A 12,942-nucleotide genomic window follows, 5' to 3' on the forward strand; every position below is an offset into this window, starting at 1 on the left:
CACACACACACACACACACACACACACACACACACACACACCATGGAATACTACTATGCCATAAAGAAGAATGAAATTCTCCCATTTGCAACAACATGGATGAGCTTGGAGAAACTTATGTTTAGTGAAATAAGCAAAGCAGAATGGGATAAATACCACATGTACTCACTCATAAGTGGGATCTGAGAGAGAAAGAAGGAAGGAAAGAAAGACTACAGTGGTGCGTTGAACTTGCAGAGGGAGAGAGCATACCTAGGGATACAAAGTGGAGTGGGGTAAATGAGATAGGGAGGGAGAGGTCGGGGATAACTGGGTGGGGGACATGGAGTATAATCACAATTTGTGGTAATGAGCATGCTGCCTGTATGGATCTGGCCATCATATCTTGGGCATGAGTGGTGACAATCAGCTTTGTGCATCATGAATATTCATAACCAATAAACAAACAAATAAAATAAAATAAAAATAAAAAAATAAAAAAGACCAAGTGGCCCAAATTACTACCAGAATCACTTGAAAAAAATACTTATTTTGAAGAGATCCATCACAGAGTTAACATTTGAGCACTCACTTTTATTTTAAGTAGAAATTAGAGCACAAACTCAAAATAAGTTCTCAGCTACCTTACCACCAGGATTTTATAGTCTAAGAAAGAGACCTGAAACATTTTCACATAAACTAAGAAATATCCATAAGCAGAATTCAAAACAGTTAACTAAATCCATTTATAAACCCTGAACAATAATATTCAAAATATTTAACAACCAAAATGGGAAAGACACTAACCAATCAGCACAGACACTGACTTTAATTCTGTAGGACACTGAAAAACCAGGCTTTACCCTTTAAATGGGGCTACAGTAGGGTAAGAAGACTTAGTAAGGCAGAGAACAGCAGCTGACTGGTATGAAACCATTTCAACCTTTTAACCACCAGAAGGAGCAAACCACTGTTCACTAGCCAAATATCAGCCCTGTAGATAAAGATATATAAAGGAATACCTTCTAAAGATGAAAAGGCAATTGAAGTCAAACGAAGCTGTATTATAGATATATTGGTTTTGAGGAAGGAGAAAGCAGTTAATAAGATTATCAGGAATTTACTAGCTGATGATAATACTAAAGTAATTAAGAATTAGAATATGTATAATCACATCTGTGTAATAGAAAACTACAGATATTTTCTTAACCTCAGCCCTTCTCAAAAAAAATGAATACAGAGTATCTCAGCTTCCAAAGACATATAGTACTAGATCAAAATAAAAACTGGAGCATAATAAGATTACAATTTTCCTTCACACCCTTGAAAATAATAAAACTGGAAAATTGCTTAGTAAAAATATTTTGTACCCAATCTGACTCACCAAATTATCTTAATTTGGATTATCTCTTCAGGAAGAGACAAAAGAAAGGCTAATGAATTTCAGCAGATATGAAACTGAAATGATGAATTTAGCTGAACTGAAAATAAGATTTTCACCTCCTACACTCAATCACCAAGTCAAGTCACATTTATCTTCCAAACAGTTTATCGTTTCTTTTTTGTCTACTCTTTATAACTACTCTAGTTCCTACCCTCACATCTCACCTAAACTATTACCATGGTTACCTAGCTGCTGTGGATTGACTGAATTCTGTCCCCAAAGTTCATTTATTAGAAGCTTAGTTCCCACTGTAACAGTTGAGGGTGAGAAATCCTATTATGGTAATTAAAAGGAGGGACCCTGAAGAGATGATTAGATTGTAGGACCATGCCATAGTGAACGGATTAATAATGGTGGTCAGGGACGTGGTTCGGTGGGCTTTAAAAGAAGAGCACATGAGAGGTTAGTCTCTCTTTGCTCTGCCATTTTCTGCCATGTAATACCACAGAGTCACTGTCACCACCACCAATGCCTTCACCAAACGTGTTCCCTGGACTTTGGACTTCCCAGCCTCTGAAACTCTAAGCAATAAATTTTGTTTTCTTTATAAATCATCCAGTTCCAGACATTTTGTTATAAGCAACAGAAAATTGGTACCAGACAAGTGGGGTGTTGCTTACAATACTAGAAAATGTGGAAGTGGCTTTGGAACTGGGTGTTGAGAGGCTGGAAGAATGTGAAGGAGCAAGCTAGAAAAAAGCCTAGCTGCTGGTGGGAGTTTAGACTACAGAAAACCAAGGAAAGTCTAGAACTTCTTAGAGACTCGTCAAATAGTGGTGAGCAGAGTGCTGATAGAAATATGGACAGTAAAGGCCATTCTGAGAAGATATCAGACAAAATGAGAAGGAACTTGCTGGAAACTGGGGCAAAGATCACTCTTGCTACAAAAACTGGCAAGGAACTTGGATGCATTCTGTTCATGCCCAAAAGTTTTATGGAATATGGAACTTCCAGCTGCTGAATGAGGGTATTTGGCAGAAGAAATTACTAATCAGCAAAGCACTAAGGAAGGCACTAAGGAAGTTGCATGGCTCCTTCTCAAACCCCACCCCCAAATGTCCCTTTTAATGCATCCTTCATAGCACTGTATGAATTAGTTAAACCTAGACCACCTCTTTGCCATAAAATTATCTACTGTTTTATCAGCAAAAATACATCACTTAAAAGAAACTATAAATATACTTGCTATAGTTTGGATGTTTGCCACCACCAAAGCTCATGCTGAAATCTGATTCCCAAGGTGGCAGTGGAAATGTTTGTGTCATGGGGGTGGATCCTTCATGAATAAATTAATGCCCTCCCAGGGGAGTGACTGAACTCTGCGGGAATGGATTAGTCCCCATGAGAAAAGGTTATTAAAAAGTCTGGCTTCATCTTTCACAACATAATCCTCTTCTGCTTTCTATCATGAGATCTCTTGCATGTGCTGTTTCCTCTACTTTTCCCCATGAGTGGAAGCAGTCTGAGGCCCCTACCAGATGCAGCCAGCCCAGAATTGCGAGCCAATATAAACCCTTTTTCTTTATAAATTATCTACTTATAAATTATCCACTTTTTCTTTATAAATTATTCTGTTATAGCAACACAAAAAATGGACTAATACAATAATACCGTCAAGAAAATTTCAAGAAATTTAGTCAATAACTTAACCCAAATGTATACCTAATGCAAATAGTTACATATGGTACTGAAAAGAACAGTGTCCTAGACAACCAAAACACTACTAGTCTTTAATTCACTATTCTTTTATTCTAGCTGCTGCAAAGATCTGTAGTTTTATTGATGGTTCTCAGTCATGCTCTAAATCAGGGGTTAGCATTATCCTGATTTGGTCATCATATATTGTAGACAAATACTGATAGTCAACTCTATACCTCACAAATATGTACAATCAATTATGTTTCTATAAAAAATAAATAAATCGGGAGTTAACAAACTACTGGCTGCCTGTGTTTGTAAATAAAGTTTTATAGGAACATAGTCAGGTCCTATTGTTTACATACTGTCTACAATTACGTCAGAACTACAAGAGAGATGAGCCACAGAGACCACATAACCTTTAAGAAGTTTGCTGATCCGTATTATAGATAATTCAGGTTTACAGACAACGGACCTGTACATTAACAAAGCAAATTAATATGAGTAGGTTTGGCTTTCTTTAAAAAGCCAAAAAAGACTTTAAAAAATATATTCCATAGCTAAAATAAATAGCTAAACTACTAAAAAATGTCCTTTCAATGAGTACTCTTTTTCATGACACATCAAGGCAGGCAAAAGGAACTGTAAACATGACTTGATGATAAAACATTTGCATTCTAAGAACTCCTGTAACTACAAAAAGTTACTGACAAATTTTATTCCCATCACAAATTACATTTAATAAATAAAATTTTCTATTTATTGAAAGTATGTATTGAAATTTGTGAAACCAAATTATAAGCAGAAACTTTTAAAGATTTATTAGCACCTAATCTATTTCCTAATGTAAAAAAATAGGTTTTGTTAAAGAATCAAGACCTATTTTAACAAGGATAAATGTCTTCCACTAACATGCACAAATTTTAGATGCATAAACAATTTTGCAAAACATTATTACATCAGTATAAAAACTTAAGGAAGAAGAATTAAGGAAGAAACTCTTTGACAAGGATTTGAAGATTGATGGGTCAAATACCTAAAAATATACATGGACAAGGATTTTTCATCAAACTGTTGTTTATAGTAATGGGAAAACTACAAACATCGTAAGTATTCAAGTAGTCATCACTAGAAGTTCAGTCAAATAAATTGTATCCTAAGAAGGGAATGCAATACAGAAAAAATTGATGGATCTACACCTACTATCCTGAATAGATGCCCACAACGTTAACCAAGAGTTAGATAAAATATAATCACATTTGTGTAAAAGTAAAACATGGAGGGTATAAGCAAGGAGAGAGGAGCACTTTGCATGCACTCAAGCACATAAAAAATGCAGAGATTAAAGAACATAGACCAAAATGTTAATTGTGGCTATTTTCAGTGGTGATATAAAAGGTTGTTTGTTCTTTTTACATTTTGCTTTATTCTTTACTAGATTTTTCTGAATAAGCCTTTTATTACTATTATTCAAATAATTCTATTTCCACTGTCAGGATAAAAAAATCAAGACTTACCCAACTAAAAGAAGAAGTGCACAAATCACAGCAAATCCCAAAGTGTACTTGAGGGCCGTTTTTACTTGCTAGTTGACAAAGGGAAAAATGTACCATTTAGCAAGCCCTTTAAAACATAAAATATTCTTGTAACAGTATGACAGTACTTTTACATCAAATATACATTTACAGTCAACAGTGTAAAGCTTGGCTTGTTAAAAAAAAAAACTTAAAATTTAAAGAATAAATAATGTATCTATCACATCCTAAGCATCTCTGCAAAATACAATAGATTTTAAAATCTTTTCGGTGGTTAAGCCCTTGTGATAAGCAATACACCTAAAGCTTAATTCTCCAGTGGGCAACTTTAGTAAAATTATCAGAATATTTAAAAACATATTCCCCAAAACAGAGAGCAAACAGAGTCCACAATGCCTCTAATCCAATTCATCAAAATGGGTTATAATAATAATAAACATTTAATATACATATATGTATATATGTGTACATATATAAAATATATTTTTGTATATATAAACATACACATATATACATATATATGCAAGTCTATATACATACACATATATAAAAATACACACATATATAAATACATACATGCTTTGATATATATATACACACACTCACATACACAAAAACATATATTATGCCAGGCACTATTGTAAGAACTTTACATATGTTAACTGACTTAATTCTCAAAAAAGCCCTAAGATAGGTGCTCTCATCCCTACTTTGGAGATAAGAAAGCTGAGGCCCAGAGTGGTTAAATAATTTGCCCTAAGTCACACAGGTCATAAGTGATTAAACAAGGACTTGAAACCAAGAACTTTTAAAGGCTGTACTTTTTTTGGTGTCTATAACTTAATCTAAAAACAAACAAACAAAGATGGAACATTCTGAACATGGTTAGAAAAGTTAATAACAATCTCAAAGAAAAAGTTAAATAAATCAGAAATAACATTATTTGTCCTCTCAGACTAATGAAATCTCTAAAAATCACTTCTTTAAATTTAAATTCATATTTAATACAGGAAGTTCTTGTTCACAAAGGAGGCAAGATAGTCTTTAGAAAAAAAACTTAAAGAAAAGATAAGGAGAATCCTAAAACCAACCAAAGGGTAGGGAATGAAGTGCTTTAGAGAAAGTGAATAGAGATAGCGCATATCTCACTGAGATTTTATCAAATTTGTAACCAGCCACATTACCTTACATACCTTTGGTTTCCAAGTATAGAGTTATACATTAGTTGCAAATAATAATTTTTACCTTCTTTATAAATATTTAAGCACCATATTTTTTTTTCTCTAAGACACTGTACTGATTATCATTTGAGGAATCATATAAAATATTGTTGATTTACTTGCTCCTGATCTTAATGCAAATACCTTTCAACATACAATTTCTTCTTTGATCTATTGGTTGCTATATATTAATAGATTTCCTGATTCCAAATCACCCATGCAACCTAAAGATAGGCCCAACTAGGTTTTACAATACTAATAATATTTTTAAAGAACTCCTGAATTATATTTACTAATATTTTAGGTAAGATTTTTATATCAGTACTTAAGTGACATTAATCTGCAGTTTTGGATATGCATGTGTGCCACATTTGTCCGATTTCTGTAAAAACACCATCCTGTATTAGTAAGAACAATTGTAAGTGTTCCTTCTTTATGCCCTAGAACGAGGGTCAGCAAACTACATCCTATGTGCCACATCTGGTCCACCTCTTGTTTTACTAGATCACAAAATGCTTATTAAGTACCATCTCTGCATAACAATTATGAACATGATTGCGCCCAATACCAGGGCACCCAGATATATCAAGCAAACACTCATAGACCTAAAGAAGGAGATAGGACCTAGTACATTAACAGTGGGTGATCTGAACACCCCTCTCTCACTGTGGGACAAAACTTCCAGGCAACAAGTCAAAGAGACACAGGATTTAATCTACACCCTAGACCAACTGGACTGGGCAGATATATAAAGAACATTTCACCCAACGGCGAAAGAATACACTTTATTCGCATCAGTTCATGGTACATTCTCCAGCAAAGACCACATATTAGGTCACAAATCTAGTCTCAGCAAATTTAAACAAACTGAAATCATTCTAACAATCTTTTGAGACCACGATGGACTAAAACTTGAAATAAACAATAAGAAAAATGCTGGAAGCTGTACAAACACATGGAAAATAAATAATAGGCTCCTGAATGACCTATGGGTCCAAGAAGAAATTAAACTGGAAATCAAAAAATTCCTAGAAACTAATGAAAATAAAGATACATCATACCAAAACCTCTGGGATACTGCAAAAGCAGTACTAAGAGTGAAATTTATTGCAGTAAATGCTTATATCAAAGAAATGGATAGACTCCAAATAAACGACCTAACACTACATCTTAAAGAACTTGAAAAACAACAACAATCCAAACCTAAAGGCAGTAGATGGAAAGAAATAATTAAGATCAGAGCAGAACTAAATGAAATAGAAACCCAAAAAACAATAGAAAAAAATCAACAAAACTAAAAGTTGGTTTTTCAAGAAGATAAACAAAAAAGACACACCATTAGCTAGATTAACAAAAAAAAGGAAAGAGACGAACCAAACAACAAAAATTAGAAATGAAAAGGGAGACATTACAACTGATACCACAGAAATACAAAGAATCATTAGAGACTATTATAAACAGCTGTATAACAACAAATTTGAAAATGTGGAAGATATGGATGTTTCTAGAAACATATAAATTACCAAGACTGAACCAAGAAGAGATAGAAAACCTGAACAGACCAATAACAAGGAAGGAGATTGAGACGGTAATTAGCGATCTTCCAACAACAAAAAAAAAGAGTCTGGTTCCGGATGGCTTTACCATCCTGAATTTACCAGCTGAATTCTACCAAACTTTTAAAGAGGAGTTAATACCAATTCTCATGAAACTGTTCCAAACAATTGAAATAGATTCTACTCTTCCAAACTCATTCTATGAGGCCAACAAAACTCTGATACTAAAACCGGATAAAGACACAACAAAAAAAGAAAATTATAGGTCAATATCCTTGATGAACCTAGATGCTAAAATCCTCAACAAAACATCAGCAATCAGAATACAGCAACACATTAAAAAAATTACGCACTATGATCAAGTGGGATTCATCCCAGGGATGCAAGGATGGTTCAACATACAAAATCAATACATGTGATACATCACATTAACAAGCTCAAGACCATATGATTATCTCAATAGATGCTGAAAAAGCATTTGACAAAATTCAACATTCCTTCATGATAAAGACTCTCAACAAATTAGGAATAGATGGAAAATATCTTAACACAATAAAAGCCATTTATGCCAAGCCCATTATTCTGAATGGGGAAAAATTGAAGGCCTTCCCCTTAAGGACAGGAACAAGACAAGGATGTCCACTCTCACCACTTCTATTCAACACAGTACTGGAGGTACTAGCTAGAACAATCAGGCAAGAGAAAGAAATAAAGGGAGTCTAGATTGGAAAAGATGAAGTCAAACTTTCCCTGTTTGCAGATGACATGATACTATACAGAGAAAAACCTAAAGACTCTATCAAAAAACTCCTAGAGCTGGTTAATAACTTCAGTAACATTGCAGGATACAAAATAAAGGCCCCCAAATAAGTAGCATTTATATACTCAAATCATGAATTAACAGAAAAAGAAATAAAGTAAGCCCATTTATGATTGTCACCAAAAAAATACAATACCTAGGGATCAATTTAACCAGGAGGTGAAAGACCTCTACAATGAGAATAACAAACAACTTCTGAAAGAAATTAAAGAAGACACAAAAAGATGGAAAGATATTCCATGCTCTTGGATTGGAAGAATTAACACTGTGAAAATGTCTATACTACCCGAAGCGATCTACAGATTCAATGCAATCCCCATCAAAACACCAATGACATTCTTCACAGAAATGGAAAAACAATTTTACCTTTCATATGGAAAAACAAAAGACCCTGAACAGCCAAAGCAATCCTGAGCAGAGAAAACAAAGCCAGAGGCATAACTCTGCCTGACTTCAAATTATACTACAAAGCTGTTGTAACCAAAACAGCATGACACTGGTATAAAAATAGACATTCAGACAACTGGAGTAAAATAGAGAACTCAGAAATCACTCCTCAGGCTTATAGCCATCTGATATTAGACAAAGGCAACAAAAATCTAAATTGGGGAAAAGAATGCCTCTTCAACAAGTGGTGCTGGGAAAACTGGATATCCATATGCAGAAGAATGAAACTTGATATGCATCTCTCACCATACACTAAAATCAACTCAAAATGGATTAAAGACCTAGGTATAAGACCCAAAACTGTAAAATTACTAAGGGAAAATACAGGTGAAACACTTCAGCAGTTAGGTCAGGGCACAGGCTTTATGAACATGAGCCCAAAAGCACAAGCAGGAGGGGAGGGGGAAGGAGGTTGGGGGATAATTGGGAGAGGACAAAGGGTGCAAAAGTAATTTCTGGTAATGAGTATGCCCCAGTATGAATCTCGCCCTCACATCATGGGCAGGAGGGGGAACAATTAGCTTTGTATCTCATGAATAATCTTAATAAATAATTTTTTTTTTAAAAGAAGAAAATAATAGACAGTGGAGCAAAGCCTTCAATATCCTAAAGGAAAATGATTTTCAACTGAGATTTCTCTAATCAAAGAAATAATCAAGCATAAGTGTAAAATAAACATTTTTAAAACAAACAAAAAAAAGTATTGTCTATGGATACTTTAACACTACAATGGCAGAGTTGAATAGTTGAGACAGAGACCATATATTTTAGGCCCACAAAGTCTAAAATATTTACTACCTGGCCTTCTACAGAAAAACGTTTGCTGGGGAGTCAGGGCAAGGTGGCAGACTAGAGGTGTCTGAGGCACACTTCTCTCACAGAAAAGGACCAAACAACTAATAGCTAAATATTTTTAGAAACATCTGTGGGAGATTGCTGGAGTGCAGCAAGAGACTGGTGAGATCCCTGTGGAGCACAAAAGGCCAGGATGGCAGCATAGACAGGAGAGAGAGGCACATGGCCACCAAATCTGCATAGAAAGGCACAGGAAAGACATTCCCTGGTGGAAGGAGATGGTGGGTGGGAGGGGCGAGTAGGAATCACAGAGGCCTGCAGTTCCTACTGCAGGAGGATAGAGGATTCCACAGCCCTTGCAAGCCCAGAGCTAAGTGTGGGGAGCTGCCTAGAATAAATGCACTACATTGCTCCAAAACAGGAGCACAAATTGTGCACTCCCCACAACCCACCCTTGTGACCCAAGTCAATACAGAAGGGCACCATCCTGAAACCAGATCCACTAAGGGAGCATGCCCTGCCCTGGGGCTAGTAGACACTGTGCTTCCTCAGCCTTAAGGCTCAGCAGTTATTCTAAATCACTCACAGGAAAGGCTACAATGCCTGGATCCCAAGAGCTTGAAGCCTAGACCCAGAAGTGGCTGTGACCTCAGTCCTGCATGTCTGCGAAGCCAATCCCAGGCCTGCTGAACTGACATACCCACACATCCGTGGCCAGTGATCAGATAGGCAAAATCCTCCCCACTGCCAGTGGGCTGAGTTCTGTGTACCCAAGCTCTCAACCTGGAAAAACATCTCACGGAACCCTACCCTAACAAACACACCCCAGGCCGGCGGAAGTAAAGTGCATTTGCAGCCTCCTGGAGAAGTGGCCAGGTTATCTCACCCTCGATAGTCCTGCCTCCTAGCCTCGCCCACTGCCTGAGAAGTAGCTGACTGGATCCCCTCTTTGCAACCCCATCAAATAGCCTCACCCACTGTCCAAGAGGTGGCTAGCTGGGCCCCCTCTCTGTAGCCCCCTTTTAGTAGCAGTGCCCACTGTCCAAGAATCAGCAGGCTGTGACCCCATCAACATGCCTCCTTCATGGCCTCAATCACTGCCCAAGAAGCAGCTGGCTAGACACCCTCTCTGCAGCCCCATCTAGCAGCCTCGCCCACTGTTTGAGAAGCAACTAGCAGGGCTCTCTCTCTCTGTAGCCCTGCCTAGCAGCCCTGCCTACCACCTAAGCAGCAGCCTAGCAGTCCCACCCCAGGCAGACCCACTCCCAAACCACCAAGGGAAGTACAACCTCACAACTGGTCCCCAAAAATGGTACAGTGGACTGGCTCCCAGCAGACCCACAGCCAGCCAGCTAAGCCAAAGAACAACCATGCGTCCAACTCAGAGCAAGAGCCCAGTTGTCACACCCCTGGTGGACCTGCCCCTGAGTCTTTATGTCATCATACACATAAGCTTCTAAGTGAGAAACAACCTGGCTGACATGCTGCTGGTGGGCCAACACCCAGTCACAAAATTAGCACAGTAATTCTGCCATTGGTGAAACAGCCCCAGAATCCTTGTCATGCCATACGCCCACACCCCCAGCCTGAAAATCAATCCAGCAACCCCATCCTTAGTAAGACAGCTCCAAAGATGATTGACACACAGTGAACACATGCACACTCCCAGCCTGAGAACCAATACAGAGTAGATCCCTGGCAAAGCTGTGCTACTACAACCACAAACCTGCTAAGCATAGGTCGCTGAGACACACACACGTACACGCGCATACACGCGCGCACGCGCGCACAGACACACACACACACACAAACCACACAGAGTGGAAAAATAAAAAGAGTCTATGCTACTGCACCCATCTGGAACAAACCATTGTAGTCTACCCACTCAACACCCAAAGACACACAGACAGGTAAAAGTCCTTCCCCATGTAAGTCACTGTACAAAATTCAAAGAGGTAATTGTTCCACCAGAGACACAGATACCAATGCAGGGAAACAAGAAACATGAAAAAATAAGAAAAGATAATACTACCAAAGAAACACAATAATACTCCAATAACTGATCCCAAAGAATCAAAAATTGCTGACTTATTAGAAAAGGAAACAAATTAATAATCTTAAGGAAACTCACTGAGATACAAGAGAATACAAACAATTTAATGAAATCTGAAAAACAACTCATGATCTGAATGAGAAAATTTAACAAAGAGATAGATATTGGAAAGAAAACCAAACAGAAATCTTAAAATTTTAGAATTCATTGAATGAAATAAAAAAATACATGCAAGGTCTCAACAGGCTAGATCATGCAGAAATCTTGAAGACAGCTGTTTTGAAATAACCCAGAAAGACAAAAGAAAAAAAAAGAAAGAAAGAAAGAAAGAAAATGAACAAAGTCTAAAAGATTTATGGGATGATATTAAGTGAACAAATATTCAAATTATGGGCATTACAGAAGGAGAAGAAACCAGAAAAGGTATTAAAAACATATTTAATGGAATAAGAGCTGAAAAGTTCCCTAGTCTTAGGAAAGATGTGAACATCCAAATACAGGAAGCTCAAAGGTTCCCAAATAGATTCAACCCAAAAAGTTTCTCTTCAAGACACACTGCAATCAAAGTGTCAAAAATTAAAGACAAAGAGAGAATTCTAAAAACAGCAGAGAAAAGCATCAAGTCACTTATAAAGGAATCCCCATTAGATACACAATAGACTTCTTGGCAGAAGTCCTACAGGCCAGGAAAGAATGGGATGATATATTCTAAGTACTGAAAGAAAAAAACTGCCAGCCAAGAATATTACACCCAACAAAACTATCCTTCAGAAATAAAGGAGAAATAAAGTCTTTCTCAGACATGCAAAAAATAAGGGAATAAATCACCACTAGACTGGCTGTACAAAATATGCTTAGGGGAGTCCTACAACTAGAAGAGAAAGAGTGATAACAACCATCATGAAAACACATGAAAATATAACTCACTGGTTGACTCAATACACAAAAATAGAAAGAGAAAGGAATCAAAGCTTATCAATACAGAAAAACACCAATTTGTAAGGATGAACAATAAGAAAGGAACAAAGCATATATACAAAACAATCAGAAAACAAGCAATGAAACGACAGGATTAAGACTTCATATATCAATAATAACCTTAAATGTAAATAAATTAAATGCCCCAATTAAAAGAAAAAGACTGGCTAAATGGATGAAAAGAAAAAAAAAAAAAAAGACAAATCCACATGCTGCCTGCAAGAACCACACCTTATTTACAAAGACACACATAGACCTTAAGTGAAGGGTGGAAAACAATATTCTATGCAAATGGAAAACAAAAGTGAGCAGGAGTAGCTATACTTATATCAAATAAAACAGACTTTAAATCAAAATATGTTCTAAGAGACTAGGAAAGGCATTATATAATGATAATGGATCAATACAGCTAGAGGATATAACAAATATTTATGCACCCAACACCAGAGCACCCAGATATATAAGGCAAATATTATC

At 36.7% G+C, this 12,942-nt stretch overlaps 1 protein-coding gene across 1 annotated transcript in view; it reads right to left on the minus strand.

Moving 5' to 3' along the window:
- LMBRD1 (LMBR1 domain containing 1) overlaps window positions 1-12,942 on the minus strand; it is a 115,816-nt gene that overhangs the window by 58,522 nt on the left and 44,352 nt on the right. The window contains exon 5 of the mRNA XM_063097218.1: window positions 4,579-4,646. Coding sequence (XP_062953288.1) covers window positions 4,579-4,646 — 68 coding nt within the window. The remainder of the gene's footprint in view (window positions 1-4,578; window positions 4,647-12,942) is intronic.

This window comes from Cynocephalus volans, chromosome 5, assembly GCF_027409185.1.
Source record: "Cynocephalus volans isolate mCynVol1 chromosome 5, mCynVol1.pri, whole genome shotgun sequence".
In the NCBI taxonomy this organism is placed as follows: domain Eukaryota; kingdom Metazoa; phylum Chordata; class Mammalia; order Dermoptera; family Cynocephalidae; genus Cynocephalus; species Cynocephalus volans.